At 45.3% G+C, this 20,636-nt stretch overlaps 1 protein-coding gene across 1 annotated transcript; it reads right to left on the minus strand.

Moving 5' to 3' along the window:
• Positions 1–13: 13 nt before the first annotated feature.
• Positions 14–19,382, minus strand: PGD (phosphogluconate dehydrogenase). The gene is made up of 13 exons (XM_069782546.1): positions 19,260–19,382; positions 18,098–18,173; positions 17,479–17,658; positions 17,277–17,342; positions 16,039–16,157; positions 14,537–14,606; positions 14,020–14,154; positions 13,094–13,283; positions 3,680–3,810; positions 3,031–3,164; positions 2,577–2,676; positions 901–1,023; positions 14–314 (listed from the first exon to the last, which is right to left on the minus strand). The coding sequence occupies exons 1-13, from the start codon at positions 19,265–19,267 to the stop codon at positions 195–197; spliced, it is 1,452 nt and encodes a 483-aa protein (XP_069638647.1). The 5' UTR covers positions 19,268–19,382; the 3' UTR covers positions 14–194.
• Between the last annotated feature and the right edge of the window lie 1,254 nt (positions 19,383–20,636).

Genomic DNA, 20,636 nt, shown 5'->3' on the forward strand with positions numbered 1-20,636 from the left:
GAAAACACCTCAATGCCTTTATAAGCAAATTTATTTAGCTTTCTTATATGATATATATATATATATGAAATATACCCACAAGTTATTACAAAAGTGTCCCAACACAAGTTCTAGCACAGTACAGTAAAAAGTGGTATTCTAGGAAGAATATCTGAGATCTACAGTATCTTGGCTTCAAGAGGAAATACTTCCAATTAGACATTGTAGGCAGAAGAGGACACATTTCCTCCATGGCCTGTCCAGTTAGTATGGATAAATACACCTGGCTTCGATAATAATTCATATGTATGTGCACCAAAGTAATCACGCTGAGCCTAGAATAAGAACACACACAAAATAGACAAATGAATATCAGAGTCTTATGAGTATTAGAAGTTGTACCTACTGATACTTGACTATAGGAATACTAGAAATAACATGTGACTCCAATATTATAACATTCAAACTTATTTTCTCATTATTAGCAAAATCACTGCAATGAAACATTTACTAACATTTAGTAATTAAGAGTTCTGTAGAAAGACAAGTATATTATTTCTACTAGGTACTAATCTAAAAAACAAGCACTTGCATACATCCTAAGGCTCAAAGATACTTACTTCTTTATAAAGCATTTTGATTCAAAGATATCATTACCCTTGGTTCACAGACGGAATACTAACACATGCTGGGCACCGTCATACCAATATCTCTGGTGTTCTTTATCCAGACATCTCATAGTATTTTATTGCTGTGAATTTCAGGTTTAACAGAGTTGTATTAGGCAATCTATGCCTTAATCTTTACAGTGTTGGAGTGATTAGGACATATTGCCATCATGGCCTTTAGGCCAGTATTTAAATAACAACATGATGATATTTCAGTAGCTAGAAGATCTGCTACACTATTTCAGGCACCTACCTGAATCAGGTTAGCTGGTAATATTTCATGCCTGTATCCATCATAAAATGAAAGTGCTGTAGTGAAGCAGGGCATAGGAATACCAATCTGTACTCCAGTACTGATTACACGTCGCCAGGAGTCCTGGGAAAGAGGAAAGGGGTGGGGGGTGGGGGCGGACGACAGAGAAGAAAAGAAAGAAACTAAGCAGTGCTCACTCAGAGCTATGTGCAGGCCTATGAACTATTCTAGTACAATGGCATGTACTGTTTCACGTTACATGAAATCTAATGACCAAGTCTGAGCAAATGCAGCAGCAGATTCCTGATTTTACATAAACAAGTTTGATCCAAAATAATGGCAAGTAAGATAGAGTTAACAAATGGGACAATAAAAGTGCAGACATATACCACACATGCAATCAAACCACAGCCGCAAGCAAGGATTATGTTCTTTCACATAAACATAATCAGTGCATCCCAAAAGTATCAACACAGCGGGGAACATACTGAGCAAACACTGAGGCACTTCCAGGATCTCTAATCAAGCACAGTACAAAGCCTGCCCAAAGGCATAAAAGGTCAGCACAATATTTCAGACAGACATGTGGATAATCCTCATTTCAACTGTACATGTGATTTAGTAACCTGCATGGAATATTCAGCTTCAGTTAAAAGAATTATTAATGATAATATATAACTTCTTTGTTGGTCAGATAATCTGGTTTTAGTTCTGCCTGTCAACTCCATCCAAAGCAGGACGCTGTTTGGACAGACCTAGGTCTAATGAATGGCAGGTCTGAACACTGTTATTTTGGTGCTACTGCAAACAATGGTAACAGAACAGAGCTTTATGCTCTGTACAACTGAAATCCAAGTGCACAGTAGGTGCAAGATGCAGGGGAGTGATGAGAATGTTCACACAGGCTAGACTTTTTTTTCCTCACATCACGGTTCTTCTGAATTGCTAGATTTCTGCCTAAGGCTCTTCTGTAACAGTAAAATGGAAACCTTAAGTTTCTAATAGTAGCTTGGCTAATATCAAAGAGAAGGACCATGACACAACAAGGACTATACGTTTGTTTGCTCCTGTGTTATCTTTAGGTTGACAGTACAAATATACCTTGCAACATCACATGAGACCTCAGTTCATTGCTTGATGTATCTGGACGCTGATTTATAAAGCAGTACTTCAGTGATGGAACCCCCTTTTTTTCCTGTCATTTAGAACTAACATTCTCCAATTTTCTGATGAAATAGAGGCAAAGAGGCATTTGTAGGCATTTTTTCAAGGACAGGTTGCTAACCCTGGTGTCTGGCAAAATTCTAATTTGGACCTCAGTATAGCCTACCTCATCATGGTAACTTTCTTGTTCAATTTCAACCAGCTCCAACTACGTAGTTTTTTTCCTGTCCTGATCCTATAAGACTGATAACCTTCTACTAAAGAAGGGTACCTTGAAGCCATAGATGATGAATTCCTACACCCATACATTATGTGCATACAGATACACATACACAGTCCCAAAGAGCTTAAGGATTGGTTAGAGATCTTTGGGATTAAGAATGCTGCATTCTCTACCTTTTCATTTTTTTAGTCTAAATATACTTGTGAAGGTAATTCCTGGGGAAGAAGCTGAAGAAGTTCAGACTGTAAACTATTGGGTTTTTTATGCTCTTCCTTCCTTGGAAACTCACCTGACAGTTTTCAACAGCTGTCTTAAAGAAATCATCCAACAGCAAATTCTGGAGCTCAGGGTTTCGATCAAAAGCATCTTTGATTTTTCCCAGGAACACACTAGGCAGAACACATGTAAACCAGGAATAAAGTTTCACAGCTTCCAACAAAGGCCCAGAATCCCAAACTTACAGTGCCAAAATTTAACTCAGCCAGACTCAGATTCCAAACATTGAGAAAGATGCAAACAAAACGAAGACCGAAGAAAATCTGCAGTAGCCAAACCACCACAGAATTGGCTTCATCTGGCAACCTTTAGTGCCGTCTACAGAAACAGCCTCTCAGTATCTTATCAGCAGATTAACTCCACGGATTTTCCAAGAAAATCTCTAGGCTTGTCAGTCTAGCACCCCATAAACTAAATTGCCTGCTCTTCTCCCCTCAGCAACTAAGTTACCTCCTCATCTTAATTACCTTCTGATGATGCAGCCTCCCCTCCACATTAGTGCAATGCCACCATAATTCAGTGTCCAGCCAAATTCTTTGGCTGCTTGTCTCAGCAGCATGAAGCCTTGAGCATATGAAATAATCTTGGAAGCATACAGGGCCTAAAAAAACAAATTCACAATCCAAGTGAAGTCCCACAAAGTTGAATGATTAACTTCACCGTCTACATGCTCTGTTTAGGCCACATATCATTAGGGATTAGTAGAGAAGCCACATTCCAGCTATTTGAGAACGAAAATATCCTTTCTAATTGTTGGAAAGTTTGGTCTCCACAGAGAGAGGTCAAGAGCTATTATCCCCATTACAAAGACAGGAGTGTTGAAGGGTGAAAAAGTAAGCTCCTGTGCATGAATTATGACTTCTGCACCCCAGCTAGTTGTCACTGCCCACTGTGGCTTAGACTTGAATACCTTCAGGACTATTCTTTGGTCAGGAAAGACATTGGTCACACTATGCTTTGTGGACACCACTAGACAATGCACAGTGGGATGGGTGAAAGCAGGAACCACTTGTCATGAAATGGAAACACAAGAACTCCTCTCCAGGGTTTACAGCATCCAAAACCTGCTTTGATATGCAGCTTTAATACAGCACTCTGGCGAGCACAGTGACTCACCTTGCGTATGTCCTCCAGAAAAGCTTTCTTGTTCCCACTGAACTGAGTCATTTTAGGCCCATCCAGCAGCTTACTGGCCTGTACTCTCTCATCCTTGAGGGAAGACAGGCACCGTGCAAACACAGCTTCACCTTTAAGTATGGTAGGAAAGGGGAGATAATTAGAAAGTTCGGCATTACTGTTAAGGTCTGAGATACTTGTCCTCAAGCACACACTGAGAGCACCACTGAAAATTGAGCCACATACATACTGAAACAGTCAGATGGGGAGAGAGGTGTACAAATTAATTATTTCAACAGCATTACTGAGGAACAAAACTGCCAAGTCAGCATAACGACTGGGTAAATATTGACTGATACAGCTTTCAAATGATAAAGAAAAAAAAATAAGCCACAAGTCATCTGCATGAAAATTTATGCTCAGGAACCTTCACCAGCTCTTAGTTTTAAGAATTTAGTTTAAAATCACTTCCTATCTTTAAAAGACAGACAGTGTTGCCCTGCAGTCTGGGGACAGGCAAGGCTGAAGACTTCACTAATTATTGTTATCATGCTTTGAAGATAAAAAGCTGTTGCATAAATGCCAATTCACGTTAACTAGATGTGCTCTGAAATACACACATGCAAAGTAAGAGCAATTAAAATCAAGAATAAATGAGCAGGTTCACTTATAAGAGAAAGTTCTACAAATCTACTAGACCCATAACACTAGTATTCAGAAGCCCATAAGAAAGTTTTGTAACATCACTAAGCAGGTTACTAAATCTCATTCGCCAGGGCCAAGCAGTATCTTCAGCACCTAAAGAGAAAGCCTGAATGACAATGTCTTGATCTGGCTCAGTCAATTCCTAATCATGCTGTTTTAAGTTGTACTTATTTGCAATTGAAGATAGTATTGTTAATTGGGGGGGCGGGGGAGGGGAGGAGGGAAGCTTCCTTTCCAGAGTCTGATAAAAGAAAAGCAATCAAGTTTATTACAGTCTTCATACTGAACTTTTCTTCTACCTTTTGAGTGAGTCATGAATTACAACCCCCCCAAATAAAAAAACAAAACCAAACAAACAACAACAAAAGATGAATGAGTAATGTTTTCACAAGATTCTGGAACCTCTCTGCAGTAGGATTAACAGATCATATCAAAATCAGAACTGGCTCCCTGTCCTGGGTTCAGCTGGGATAGAGTTAATTTTTACAGGAACCTGGGAGGTGGGGGGCATAGCCGGGGCAGCTGACCTGAACTGGCCAAGGAGCTATTCCATACCATGTGACATCATGCTCAGTATATAAAGGGGGAGCGGGCCGGGGGGTGGGCTCTTCTTTTCGGTGGGGGAAGTGGCAGAGCGTCGGGTCCCGGGTGGTGAGCAGTTGCACTGTGCATCACTTTTTTTTTGTATACTTTTTCATTAGTACCGTTGTTGTTGTTGCAATTTCTTTGTGTTGTTCCAGTAAACTGCCTTTATCTCAACCCTCGAGGTTCCAGGTTTGTTTTTTTTTTTTCCCTCTCCTCCGTCTTCCCCCCATCCCACCGGAGGGGGGCGGGAGGAGTGAGCGAGCGGCCGCGTGGTCCTTTGTTACCGGCTGGGCTGAAACCACGACAGTCCTTTTTGGCGCCCAACGTGGGGCACGAAGGGTTGAGATAACGACAGATCTGGCCAGAGCGTGTTGAAACAAATTTGTCATACGCATTTCTTATACTAGATAAATAGATGTTAGTCACAATGTTGATTCAGCTGTTTACATGGTGGCGTTTTGTAAGTTCTTATATGCTTTATGTATTGCCTGTAGTTGCGTATCTCATCTCTGGGAGAGTGATTGGGATTATCATTTTGCTGTACTGGGCAATGTCGACTTGTGAAATGATTACATCACTGGTCATGAGGTTAAGCTGTTATCTGTATGAGGCAGTGATATCATTTCCAGACTTTGGGCACCTTCTGTCGGATTTTATTGGTAATTACACCCAACCCATGGGGAAGTCAGGGGGGGATACTTCCCCCCATCCGTTCCCCTCCCTTTTCTCTTTCCAACTAATTACAACAGTTTTCGAGAATTTTGAATATCCTTGGGATGCGCAAGCCTGTGTGCTGTTAGTGCTATGCCTCCTGACTATGTTTCAGGTCTTGTCTAGGGCTACAAAGAGGCTCTTTAAGAGTACCACCCAGAGATCTGTCCCAAAGCTGGATATTCATGGGTGGCACGGCGTGTGGGAGGAGGTGGGCAGGTATCTAGAGAACTTCTCACCTCCAGTGACTTGGAAGTTCACTCCCGAACAACTGCAGAACCCTCATGAAGTGATAGAATTTTTGAAAGGAAAATGCTGTGGCTATCCCAGAGACACACAACTCACTACACTGTGCTGGGCCCTGGCCGGTATCTACCAAACCCTGCTTGATACTATGCAGCACCCCCAGGGGGAAAAGGGGGAAAAGATGGAAAACAAGACAACATGCACCGTGGCTGCCCCAACCCCGACAACATGCACCGTGGCTGCCCCAACCCCGACAACATGCACCGTGGCCGCCCCTACCACGACAACAGACACCATGGCTGCCCCTACCCCGGTGACAGATACTGCCACTAAACCAGAGAACCAACCTGTGCCAGTATCAGTTGCCCCTGTACAGAAAAAGAAACACACAAAGAAATCAGTTCGCTCAGTGAGAGATGAAGATGAACCAGGGTCATCGCGAGAACAGGAGGAAGAGGCAGAACCTGAAATAATTACCCGATCTCTATCCCTGAGTGAGTTGCGTGACATGCGAAAAGATTTTAGCCGCCACCCAGGTGAGCACATTGTTACCTGGCTGCTCCGATGCTGGGATAATGGGGCTAGTAGTGTGGAATTAGAGGGTAAGGAAGCCAAGCAGTTAGGATCTCTGTCTAGAGAAGGGGGTATCGACAAGGCGATTGGGAGAAAAACACAAGTCCTCAGCCTCTGGAGGCGACTTCTGTTAGGTGTAAAGGAAAGATACCCTTTCAGGGATGAAGTTACATGTCACCAAGGCAAGTAGACCACCATGGAGAGAGGTATCCAATACCTGAGGGAATTAGCCGTGCTGGAGGTGATTTATAATAATCCAGAAAATGCGCAGTCACCCACAAATCCAGATGAAGTCCAATGCACACAACCGATGTGGCAGAAGTTTCTACGAAGTGCACCACCAACCTATGCCAACTCATTGGCAGTAATGTCCTGGAAAGAAGGCTATGGACAAACAGTGGATGAATTGGCTGTCCAACTCCGGCAATATGAAGGAAGTCTCTCTTCCTCCCTACGGGCCTGTGTCTCAGCTGTAGAGGAATTGTCCCGAGAGTTCCAGCAATTCAAAGTAGATATGTCCTCCTCCTCACCTGTACAGGCCCGCATTGCAGTTATTGGGAGTAAGCGTTCCTCTGCCCAAGAGAGAGGAGAGAGAAAGTACACACGACGGGCTAACCTGTGGTTTTACCTGCGTGACCATGGAGAGGACATGAGGAAGTGGGATGGAAAACCTACCTCAGTCTTGGATTCACGGGTACGGGAGTTGCGAGAAAAAGCAACCAGAAAAGAAGATTCTTCTTGGAAAACTGCTGCTCCAGTTTCCCGTGAGCAGTCCCCCGGGCGCAGTAAATGGGCCGATCTCATTTCTAATCCTCTTGAAGGGACTTCTGATTCACATGTGCAAAAAGTGGGTAACAGATATTCTAACCAGGATTAGAGGGGCCCTGCCTCCAGCCAGGTGGAGGAGAGGGACAACCGAGTCTACTGGACAGTGTGGATTCGATGGCCTGGCACGTCAGACCCACAGGAATATAAGGCTCTAGTAGACACTGGTGCACAATGTACCCTAATGCCATCAAGTTATAAAGGGGCAGAACCCATCTGTATCTCTGGTGTGACAGGGGGATCCCAAGAGCTAACCGTATTGGAAGCCGAAATGAGTCTAACCGGGAATGAGTGACATAAACACCCCATTGCAACTGGCCCAGAGGCCCCGTGCATCCTTGGTATAGATTATCTCAGAAGGGGGTATTTCAAGGACCCAAAAGGGTACCGTTGGGCCTTTGGTATAGCTGCATTGGAGACGGAGGAGATTGAACAGCTGTCTACCCTGCCTGGTCTCTCCCAGGACCCTTCGGTTGTGGGGTTGCTGAAGGTTGAAGAACAACAGGTGCCAATTGCTACCACGACGGTACACCGGCGGCAATATCACACCAACCGAGACTCCCTGATCCCCATCCATAAGCTGATTTGCCAATTGGAAAGCCAAGGAGTGATCAGCAAGACTCACTCACCCTTTAATAGTCCCATATGGCCCGTGCGGAAATCTAATGGGGATTGGAGACTAACAGTAGATTATCGTGGGCTGAATGAAGTCACGCCACCGCTGAGCGCTGCTGTGCCAGATATGTTAGAGCTTCAATATGAACTAGAATCAAAGACAGCTAAGTGGTATGCCACAATTGACATTGCTAATGCATTTTTCTCCATTCCTTTGGCAGCGGAGTGCAAGCCACAGTTTGCTTTCACTTGGAGGGGTGTCCAGTACACCTGGAATCGACTGCCCCAGGGGTGGAAACACAGCCCCACTATTTGCCATGGACTGATCCAGACTGCACTAGAAAAAGGTGAAACTCCAGAGCACCTGCAATATATTAATGACATCATCATATGGGGCAGCACGGCAGAAGAAGTTTTTGAGAAAGGGAAGAAAATAATCCAAATCCTTTTGAAGGCTGGCTTTGCCATAAAAGAAAGTAAGGTCAAGAGACCTGCGCAAGAAATCCAGTTCTTAGGAGTAAAATGGCAAGACGGGCGTCGTCAGATCCCTGCGGACGTGATCAACAAAATAGCAGCTATGTCCTCACCGACTAATAAAAAGGAAACACAGGCTTTCTTAGGTGTTGTGGGCTTTTGGAGAATACATATTCCAAATTACAGTCAAATTATAAGTCCTCTCTACCAAGTTACCCAGAAGAAGAACGATTTTAAATGGGGGCCTGAGCAACGACAAGCCTTTGAACAAATTAAGCGGGAGATTGTTCATGCAGTAGCTCTTGGGCCAGTCCGGACAGGACCAGATGTTAAAAATGTACTCTACACTGCAGCTGGGGAGAATGGCCCTACCTGAAGCCTTTGGCAGAAAGCACCTGGAGAGACCCGAGGCCGACCCCTGAGGTTTTGGAGTCGGGGATATCGAGGATCCGAGGCTCGCTATACTCCAACTGAAAAAGAGATATTGGCAGCATATGAAGGAGTTCAAGCCGCTTCAGAAGTGGTTGGTACTGAAACACAGCTCTTCTTAGCACCCCGACTGCCAGTGCTGGGCTGGATGTTCAAAGGGAAAGTTTCCTCTACACATCACGCGACTGATGCCACGTGGAATAAGTGGATTGCACTGATCACACAACGGGCTCGCATAGGAAACCCCAGTCGCCCAGGAATTTTAGAAGTGATCACGGACTGGCCAGAAGACAAAGACTTTGGAATGTTGCCAGAGGAGGAGGTGACACGGGCTGAAGAGGCCCCGCTGTATAATAAACTGCCAGAAAATGAGAGACAATATGCCCTGTTCACTGATGAGTCCTGTCGCATCGTGGGAAAACATCGGAGGTGGAAGGCTGCTGTATGGAGTCCTACACGACTAGTTGCAGAAACTGCTGAAGGAGAAGGTGAATCGAGTCAGTTTGCGGAGGTGAAAGCCATCCAGCTAGCATTAGATATTGCTGAAAGAGAAAAGTGGCCAGTGCTCTATCTCTATACTGACTCATGGATGGTGGCAAATGCCCTATGGGGGTGGCTACAGCAATGAAAGAAGGACAACTGACAACGCAGAGGTAAACCCATTTGGGCTGCCGCACTGTGGCAAGATATCGCTGTTCGGATAGAGAAGCTAGTGGTAAAAGTACGTCATGTAGATACTCATGTACCCAAGAGTCAGACCACTGAAAAACATCAAAACAATCAGCAGGCAGATCAGGCCGCCAAGATTGAAGTGTCTCAGGTAGACCTGGACTGGCAACGTAGGGGTGAGCTATTTATGGCTCGGTGGGCCCACGATACCTCAGGCCATCAGGGGAGAGATACAACATATAGATGGGCTCGAGATCGAGGGGTGGACTTGACCATGGACACTATCGCACAGGTCATCCACGAATATGAAACATGTGCCGCAATTAAGCAAGCCAAGCGGCAAAAACCCCTGTCACATGGGGGGCGATGGCTGAAATATAAACAGTGGGAGGCCTGGCAGATTGACTATATCACACTCCCACGAACACGCCAAGGCAAGTGCCATGTGCTTACAATGGTGGAAGCAACCACTGGATGGCTAGAAACATACCCTGTGTCCCATGCCACTGCCCAGAACACTATTCTGGGCCTTGAAGAGAAAATTTTATGGCAACACGGCACCCCAGAAAGAATCGAGTCGGACAACGGGACTCACTTCCGAAACAACCTCGTAGATACCTGGGCCAAAGAACACGGCATTGAGTGGGTATATCACATCCCTTATCACACACCGGCCTCCGGAAAAATCGAACGATACAACGGACTACTGAAAACTACATTGAGAGCAATGGGGGGTGGGACTTTCAAACATTGGGATACACATTTAACAAAAGCCACCTGGTTAGTTAATACTAGAGGATCCGCCAATCGGGCTAGCCCCGCCCAACCAAGACTTCCACATACTGTAGAAGGCGATAAAGTCCCTGTAGTGCGCATGAGGAGTATGTTAGGAAAGACAGTCTGGGTTAGTCCTCCCTCAAGCAGAGGCAAACCCATTCAAGGGGTTGTTTTTGCTCAGAGACCTGGGTACACCTGGTGGGTGATGCAGAAGGATGGGGAAGTTCGATGTGTACCTCGGGGAGATTTGATTTTGGGAGAGAATAGCCAGTGAATTGGGCTGTATGATACCTAACTGCTAAATACCCTGCCAATGCATGTCATTGTATCTATAGTGTCTATATGCCATATCAAGGGTATTACTGTAAGAATTACCCAAATGACTGCGGGATAGACTTTGAAACTAAGCCAAGTACAACAGCGACAGAACTTGAACTGACACCCAGCAATTTCCTCAAGATCAACATCCTCGACCTGCAGAACAAGGGCGTGAGTTACACCAAATGTACTAGCCACAAGTTCCAGAGGCAGCATACAACAACCCACCATCTCACACCATCTCTCTTATCCTGAAGAACTGTTACAACAGATGAAGCCCCAAAGTCATGGACTAAATAAAATCAATGGACACATTAGAGGAATAGCCCATACGCTAAAGGAATACCATTCGTGTGTGTGTGTGTGTGCGGGGGGACGACGGGGACGGACGCAAGTCCATATACTTATATGTATAAGACAAGGAAGTGGTAGTGGTCGACTGGAAAATGTAAGATCTGGGCATGATGTAAATGGTATAGAATAAGGGGTGGATAATGTCCTGGGTTCAGCTGGGATAGAGTTAATTTTTACAGGAACCTGGGAGGTGGGGGGCATAGCCGGGGCAGCTGACCTGAACTGGCCAAGGAGCTATTCCATACCATGTGACATCATGCTCAGTATATAAAGGGGGAGCGGGCCGGGGGGTGGGCTCTTCTTTTCGGTGGGGGAAGTGGCAGAGCGTCGGGTCCCGGGTGGTGAGCAGTTGCACTGTGCATCACTTTTTTTTTATATACTTTTTCATTAGTACCGTTGTTGTTGTTGCAATTTCTTTGTGTTGTTCCAGTAAACTGCCTTTATCTCAACCCTCGAGGTTCCAGGTTTGTTTTTTTTTTTTCCCTCTCCTCCGTCTTCCCCCCATCCCACCGGAGGGGGGCGGGAGGAGTGAGCGAGCGGCCGCGTAGTCCTTTGTTACCGGCTGGGCTGAAACCACGACACTCCCCTTCATTTATGCAAAAACTTCCTTCTACACGGGGGGAGGAGAAGGAGGCGGGGGGGGAAATCGGGAAAAAGCAGGAGTAGCATGACTCTGCTTTTACAAACGGAAGTCTGCACGTCACGCTTATGCAGTAAAACCACACACACAGCAACTGCCCTATGAACGGCCATGTTTGTGCAAAGGCCATTGCACATACTTCCCTATCAACTCATCATTACCTAACAATGTTCCCCTGGTACTGCAGAGGACTAGGGAGTGTCTCCTCCACCCTTGATCTTTGCAAGAACCAGGAGAATATTAACAGCACAAGTGAGAAACACTGTTTCAAGCCTAGAACTGAAAGACTATAGCTGTAGTAACTTGTTTTGTAAAAATATGTTATTGGAATGCAGCCGTGTTTCTCTGATAGCTACTGCTGCAGTTACTCTCTTTTAGCCTATTACAGTTTTTAGTATCTTCTAATACAACAGGAGCTGACCAGCCAAGGGAAAGGAAAAAGAGGTAGAGAAAGCATGAAAATTAAAGCCAATCAGAGCAAAGAACCTGTTGAGTCATCTTATTTAGTCAATGAGAAAGGCTACATTGGACCTGTGGTAAGAGAACACTCTAAACGTGTTACAGATGTATTACAACTCCTGCGTCACAATTCCATTCAGAGGCCAGGTTAGATAAAAGGGTAGGCAACAAGGCTGTTAGATATGTACGTGAACAGGTAAATTCTCACACTTTAGAGATATAATGCAAAGCAATAACAAAATACATTTCCATCATCCTAGTTTGGCTTTGGATCAGCAGCCTTATTAGCCACAAAACAAAAAACAGCAGCAGTCCAGGGTATATAAAGAAACATCTCAATCAACTGTTGTGGTGGAAAGACAGCAGCCACCATCACAGGGTAGCAGTGTGCTGCTATTCTCAAAAAAAAATCTGACTGTGCTCCTCAACCTGTAATACAGTCTGGCCCCCGTGCTCCTGTTTAGCCACACTAATGCTGGGTTAGGTAAGTTATACTGAAACACAGAAATAAAAGACTTAGGTAGATACCTGAAAAATAATTCTTATGTCTTCAGAGAAGTCTAAATACTTATCAAGCAGTGGTCAAGCAACAAGGTTTTGAGGGTGTCCTGCCCCCACCTTTTTTCTTTTTTCTTTTGTTTTTAATATTTTTAAGGCTATGATGGGATTTGGAGTAGCAGATAAGGTGGAGGATTACTGAGAAGAACATTGCATCAATCTAGCATGACACTTCTAGCACTGCACTTACGTTCACCTGTTACCGAGTCATCACCAGCACTGCGAAGATAGCATGGACAAAGGCATGGTAACAGTACTACCGACATTTGAGAAACCAGGTAAAAACAAGCCCTGCATAGAAAAACAGTAAGAGCTCTCAAGGGCAGAAAGACTGCAACAGGTACACCTAGAAGACCCTCTTCTGTGAGCCAAGCCCTAGTGTGGGCTCATTTCTGAGATTCCCTGTTACCATGCTCCTTACTGTGATGTGATACATGCAGGTAGAAAAGACAAGGCCAGATCAAAGAACCAGTTACCTATGAGTGTGACAGGGACTCCATACTCCAGGGCTGAAATGGCTGTCCACTTTCCTGTGCCTTTTTGTCCTGCGCTGTCCTTGATCTTTGGGAGGAGGTATTTGCCATCGCTGTCTTTGAATTTGAGAATATTAGCTGTGATTTCAATTAGGAAAGAGTCCAACTCTGTCTTATTCCATTCCTGAAATACCTAGAAAAGGAGAAAAAGTGTATATGTATATACACACAAACATATATATATACACACACACTGAGTTATTATGTATCTACTATACGTATCGACTGATTTATTGATATATGTATACATATACATACATATATGTATACATGCAGAAGCCGGTCATACCATCTCAGTTACTGGTTATTGGTACCCTGCCGCATCTACCAATTATTTCAGCACTGCTGAAAAACCATTGTGCAGGAGCCCTGCACTGGAAGGAGCACAGCCCTGACTCAGAGCCGCAGAGCACCCATCTCCAACTGGGAAGGCAGAGGCATAGCCCATCCTGTTGCCTGTCATCATAGGCACTGATGGCTGGAAACAGGACTGCCCTTTCAAGACACATCATACGTACTGACATGCTTCAAATAAGGTCTTTGCAAGATTTGCCTGCTTGATTATAATGCTCAGTGTTTTACTAGCTTTTTTATAATTTCTATCTCTACAGAAGAAGGTGCTTCCTGGGGAGAAATCAACTGCAGAATGGGAGAGTTCAGACAACTTCTATAAACATTCAGGCGTACGTGCTTGCTGCTCCCTACCTCATTTGAAGCTCAGGAATATTGTGCACTGCCCTTGGCAGAAGGCATGTTAGAAAAATTAACTTCATGTACATACAGCAGCTTTACCCAAGCCCAGATGCCTCCATCAACAGCAGACAGCCACCATGGCTCAAGAAGGCAAGACCCTAAAAACTACAGATTACCTTTGACATCTCATCATGCTCCATGCCCACCACATCTTTCATCAGGTGATAGGCCTCACAGATCAGCTGCATGTCTCCATATTCAATCCCATTGTGCACCATCTTCACAAAGTGTCCAGCACCCTCATCTCCTACCTGTCAGGAAACATCAAAAAACGCCATCAGCAACAGTGCTGTCACCACTTCCAGTGTTTAATACCTGCCTATGGCTTCCTTCTGCCTAAAGGAAGGAAGAAAGGAAGCAAGCCCAGTGCTTGAAAACTGAAAGCTGAAAACACTGTGGGTCACAGATCCATTTAGCTCCCCCAGCACATGACCCAGCCATAAAACTTTGTCTTTCCATTGTATGGGATAAGTTATCAGAGATGGTAGATTTGAACTGAATGCAGTCAGCCAGAAAATCAACCCACTAGTGTTGCTGGTTTTATTAAGGACAAACATGCATGAGCTTCAGCAACCAAACTACCTAAGCATGGATCTAACCACAAGTTAAGGTCAGTATCAAGTAAATATTTACCCAGTCACAACAAGGTTCCCCAGATCCCACTTTAGCAGCAATGCTTTGAAATATGGTCTTGATGTGGGGCCTGTGGGGAGAAATAATACGCCTCAGCAGATAGGCAGAGGACACAAATACCACAAGAAAAAAAAAAAAAACCAACAAAACTTCGATATGATGCATCCTTCTGCAACCTGCCAAAAGGCAGTTTGGGATGAGGGCATCCTAGCAGGCTGATGACCCACCACACAGAAATGTCCAATAAAAAGCATGTTTTTCCCAGAACTAGACACTGTTTGCAAGAAATGGGGACAACCCATGTCATGCTTACAGCACCGTGCAGACAAACTTAATGTACCTAAAGGAGTCCAAATATTATCTTCTCCATTTTAGAAATGGGGAAATAGAGGCAGGTTATGATACAGTCTCACACTCAAGAGAAGATCAGTGGCAGAGCCGAAACAAAATCCCATTCTGTTCTATAGCCACAAGAAAAATCCAGAGTGATCTGGCAGGAAGAAACTCCATGAATGCAAGTCAGGATATAGTCATCTGCATTACTGCAGTAATTAGGAGCTTCTGTCATTGCCAGGGTCCCCAAGTGTAGTACATTGCTTAGCCAACAGGACAGCATTACAGAATGCCAAGTTTGGAGCAACCTAAAGTGACCACTGGGAAAGGAGCATGGCTGGCACGCGGGCTGCAGCTGCTGTGAAAGAGGTGGGGGACAAAGTTCAGGTAAGGGTGGCACATAGAAGCTGTCTTTACTGAACTGTTTCTGGCAAAAAGATGGTCACACAGCAGATTACTGTTATGTTGTTTGTGGCTTTGTGCCGTCAAATTTGAACAGGCTGATATTGGTATGAAATGCTAACGCAAATGGACAGGGACTTAAGAGATTCTAAGGCTCAGGTAAAGCCCGGACATGCATCTTCTGTGTGCATTTACAGAGAGAATGAGCAACCAGGGATAAAGTCCAATATGAACACTGATGTACAGTCCTTTACACTAACATGAATACAAAACAGCAAGACAGCATGGCAAAAACTTGCAAAAAAATTCATGTATTCAATAGTCAGTGCAAACATGTACTGAAGCCTCCTTTTATAATGTGTGTCATTGCAGGGATGTTTGCGGCTGCCTGTTTCATGGGTAACAGATTTCCAAGCATGTTGGGCCCTAAAAGAAAAATCATAATCAAGAACAGTACTTTTTTAAAATTTAAGCAAAATTCTTTTCACCCCTGGTACACATTTCTCCCTTCAGATTTCTGTAGGTACTACTTTGCCTGTGAATTCCTGGAAGAAAAACCTGCCTTTGTTCTGCTTGCCATAAAGGCTCAGCACTGCCCTGTGACCCCAGCTAGACTGAGAAATCTTGAGCCTTGAGGAAGTGGGATGGCAACATATCTTGTTCTCTCCACACCCACGCCTGCCTCCTTCCCTCTCTCAGCTCTCAACGTGAATAGAAGATGATTGTTGCAGACCATTCTGAAAAAAAATATTCTAGCTCATGTTTACCAGGCTTCTTTGGCTCCTCCTGGCATGAGCGAAGGACCGTATCTGGCACCCTCCTCTCCACCACTAACACCACTTCCGACAAACAAAATGCCCTTTTCCTGTAGTTCCTTACAACGTCTCTGGAAGAAAGAGCAGAGCAGCATTATTTAATTTCTTTTAATGCCAGAGCCTTACAAAGAAAGGTTAGCAATTCAGACCTAAAATTAGGTTTTCAATTTTGCTTTGGACACACTAGAAGACAACTTTAGAGAAAACTTGTACATACACCAAAGTGAACATTAGGAAACTTCCTGTTGCTTTGACATGGATCCTTGCAAAAGAGATATGCTGAGAAAATGAAGTCCTTATAAGCACTGGATAGAAGAGAGCAGTACTGAGGCTGGAAAAGGCTCAGAATTAAGTGTCAGGTGATACATGCTGTGTGCAAAGATGTGGGGGAGGCAGATTAGGCCCAAGGTGGAGTTGCTGCGTTCATTGCAGAGTGAAGGTGCAAGCATGGACAACCATAAGGGAAACTAATTCCCTCTGACTGGGGGAGAAGCACAGGCTGAGATCCCTAAGGGGAGCTGCAAGCTCTCCAAGTATTAATCCTCATTTAGTATCTGTTTTTTACTCTGGCACGGCCAATACACTTATCCAAGATCAGGATGCCAAAGCAGAAAGACTAATACCAGCACTCCTTCTAAGATTCAGAAGTACTGATCTGAATGCAGTATTTTCATGCAGGCATCCCAGATATGCTAACATAACTTCTATAGTTACAGCCTGCTCACAAGCAGGCTTTTTGGGGTTTTTTTTGAAAAACAGATAATTACTCTGCTGTTTTCATTACCAAGACAGCCAAACCAGCAGTTTTCTCTTCCTGGATCTTCCCGTGGTCGTGTAGGATTAAGATATAACAACAAATCCATAAATATCCTTAGATTTTCAAATTTCCCTGAAAACTCTTTAAGATTGTAACAGCAAATTTTCTAAGGCCTTCACTCTTTAAAAGATATCAATAAAAATATTCTTTGATGATATGGGCAACTTTTATAAAAATATACTTATAGAATAGTCCTTAACTACTATAACAATTGCTTTTTAATAGGCTGTGTGATCTAGTTTCGCAGAGATAACTCAGTTTGGCCTTCCCTGAGCAGAGGGGAGATGGCATCTTATTGACTGACTATTCTGATGATCAGAGGAGAAAGAAACATGTATTTTATTCATCCACTTTGGGTAGAAAACAGGCTTACCGTGGTATCTCTATACTCAGAATTCCCACCGTCAATTATGATGTCTCCAGTCTCCAACAATGGTACCTGCCAAAAATAAATCAGCATTTTGGTTTTCTCCATACAATCAAAGCCTCATTAATGATGAATAATTGAGATCTTCCAGAGGAAATTTCTCCAAAAGACAGCAAGAAGTCACAGGTAGAAAGAATGTTTGCCTCACCAATTTATTGATGAAGTCATCCACTGCATTTCCAGCCTTCACCAGCAAGATAATGCGACGGGGCTTCTTTAACTTAGAGACCATCTCTTCCAGGTTGTGAGCACCAATCACTTTGGTTCCCTTGGCCTCATTAGCCAGAAAGTCATCCACTTTGGAAACCGTCCTGTTAAAAGCACAAACCTGGGGGAGCAAGAAAATATGCTAATAAAAGCTGCTAACAGACAGTTACTTTAGCTCAGACTACAAATTATACAAGCAAGGTTCAACATCACATCGTCTCCCATTTCTACCTTCCCTAAGGGATGAACCTGCAGCATGTCGTTGCAAGTGCCTTGGGAACCTATGATTAATGGCCAAGCCCAAAGCAAACTTCAGGGAAAAATCATATATAAGTAACACATCAGGTAGCTAGCTGAGTACAGGCATGCACTGCTGTTTTTCTCTGGAAACAGGACAAAGGGCAGCCTAGTTTATAACTAAAAAGAGAAAACAACACCCATTAGACCATCGAATGGGAAAAAAACCCCCAAAACAACAAAAAACCCACACAACACAAAATGCTCAGCTCCCATCCCAAATGCTAGTAAGTCAGCCTTTCTGAACGTTTTCCTTTTCTTACCACAAAGCCATGGTCGTTCATGTTCAAAATAAGGTTTTGACCCATCACAGCCAGTCCAATCAAAGCAATGTCAGCCCTGGAATGTGGAAGAACAAAAATACCAGGTAAGTCTCATTTGCAGTGATCCAGCACTAGCATCCATACCCTCTGTTCTGACCTTGCCAACCACTAGACTAGCCCACCCCTTTCTAACAAATGTTAGAAGAGAGCTGTAGCACATGCTCTGAACTGATTCTGTAGGCTCTTACAGCAAGAGATCCTTGTGGCTCCCAGTCAGTTCAGCAGGCAGAGTGGAGACCAAGATATAGCATGTCTCAAGTCACCAAAATTTTTTCCCAAGGCACAACCAGATGAGTAAAAAAAAAGTAAGCTATGCAAAACATTGCCCTAGGAGGCAGGGAGTAAAGTAAGTGCCTCCAATACATCACTGATGGATCCAGCTCTACTGCAGCTCCACATTTAACAGATGCTGTACTAGAACATCACGTCTGAACACTACACTGTATTTTTGCTTCTGCAGTGTAAACTATCTCGGATTTGAGACGAGCAAAGAAAAAGAAGGAAAAAAAGAGGATATTCTACTAGAGGCTGCCGAGTTCAGCTTGCAAGGGGTGTGCGTGTAGAGAAACCCAACCTGCCTACTTCTCTGTTCCTCGGCTCAGGAACAAGTTTCCTGCTTCACGGCCACGACTCCGAAACTGATCGCTCCCGGATTTTGTCAAAAAGCCTCTCCGTCAACCGCCTTATTCTCCTTGGCGGTCCCTCAGCCGGCGCAGAACCTCTAAAGGCGAAAATCCAACCCGCCCTCGGCGGCTCGGGGGCCCCATCCCCTCCTTCCTTCTCCCTCCCGGACACACCGCCGAACCGGCCAAACGGGGACCGTACGGAATCACCCGGCTCCCCCAAACCAGCCCGCCGAAAAACTCGGTTTTGCAGAAAACCACCCGGCGGAGGCGAGAGGCTAGAAAACACTCCGGCCTCCCCCTCAGCCCGCCTGGGGCACATCGCCCGGCTTCCCCCTCCCCCCCCCCGGTCTCTAAGGCCTTTCCCGTGAGCGGGGGGTACCCCGCCCGGCTCTCACACCACCACGAGCCGGTTTCGGCGCTGCCCCCACCCCCAGAGGCAGCCGTGCCGAGGCCCCCCCCCCCCCGCCCACACTCACTCAGCCATCGCGGCGGCGCTGAGGGGAACGGGCGGCGGCGGCGTCTCTCAGAGCTGGGCCTGCGGCGCGCGCCCGCTCGGCCCTCAGCTGCGCGGGCGGGGCGGGGCGCGCCGGAGCGCGCCCCATTGGTTCTTGCCGCGAGTCCCGCCCACCCGCCCATGGGCCGATGGTTGCGGCGCCTCGCCCCCTTAAAGGGGCAGCGGACGGGCGAACAACCGCCTCCCCGGCACGGACCCGGCGGTCCGGGTTGCCACACCGTTGCCCAAGAACGTGGCAGGGGCAGCAAGTCAGGGAAGGGTCCCCACCCCCAACACCCGAACGGGTTCCCCGGTCGGTACCGGTGCTGTCCTTCGGTGTCCCCGAAGGCCAGCACCGCGCCAGGCCGCACCGCCCGCTGCGGGAGGGCGTCTTTTCTCTCCTTTAATTACGGAGGGTTCGTTGCCTTAAAATAAAGCTGTTGAAACGCCTCCCTAGGCTGCAGGCACCACCGCAGGTGTCGGTTTGTCTTTGAGGCGTCCTAGAATTTGGGCAAAAGAAAACCCAAGAAACCTGCCCATCCGTCAGCATCGAGATTAAAATGAGGTGTAAGAGAAGAAAGCTAGTTCCCTACCTTCGCTCCACGACAGTCAGATGCATCGTCGAGACGCGCCTACATTTTAAACGTGTTTACTTTCTACCGAAGGCACATTCTAAACATGAAGACTGGCAGCAGACTGACCCATCACAGTTTTTGTTCACTTTTTTTTTTTTGGGGGGGGGGGGGGGGGGGGCCATTGGGAGTGAATGAACCTAAAAGCAGTAAAAGAGATAGCAGCTTTTCTTAAGTATTAAATAAACTGTCCAAAGAGCAACTAGAAAATGTTAACGGGTTACTGAAGTGCCTAACTGGAAAAAAAAAAGGAATCCGCAACAGCAGCAAGAAGCCAGCAAGACAGCTGTAGTAGCTTTTCAGATAAAGAACAGATCCAGCCAGCAGCCTGCTAGAAGTATTCTGCCATTATGCAGCTGTTTTACAGTTACGAGAGGTGTTTGACAGCAAGCGGTGCCCCATTTTTGTAGGACGTAAAAGCTTTGGGAATGCCCTGTCCACCCATGACTTTTAAAAGCTACAAAGAACTTCCACTTCCAGACCAAGATGAGAACAACTCACAGGGATTCCCTGACACATCTTGGTCCACAGAGCTGGTACCTTATACTTTGCTGTTATGTTTTGGTGGTTTGATTTCACACACTTCCTGTCATTTTTAACGGTCACCCCCAGATAAGCAAGTTTGGTATTGGGAGCACTATGACACCCTGATTTTATCTTTCAAGTAAAAGAATCTTTTGAAAGCACCCAAAACCTACTTAGAAATGCTGCATAACATACCAAAGGGA

The sequence above is a fragment of the Haliaeetus albicilla genome, chromosome 4, assembly GCF_947461875.1.
Source record: "Haliaeetus albicilla chromosome 4, bHalAlb1.1, whole genome shotgun sequence".
Classification (NCBI taxonomy): domain Eukaryota; kingdom Metazoa; phylum Chordata; class Aves; order Accipitriformes; family Accipitridae; genus Haliaeetus; species Haliaeetus albicilla.

Excerpts from the sequence above, each read along its gene's own strand:
- PGD (XM_069782546.1), bottom strand. Across the intron at positions 17,343-17,478 it reads ATGACTTCATCAATAAATTG|GTACCATTGTTGGAGACTGG; the intron begins GTGAGGCAAACA and ends TATTTTTGGCAG. Across the intron at positions 3,811-13,093 it reads AGTCCCTGTCACACTCATAG|GTGAAGCTGTGTTTGCACGG; the intron begins GTAACTGGTTCT and ends CCATACTTAAAG.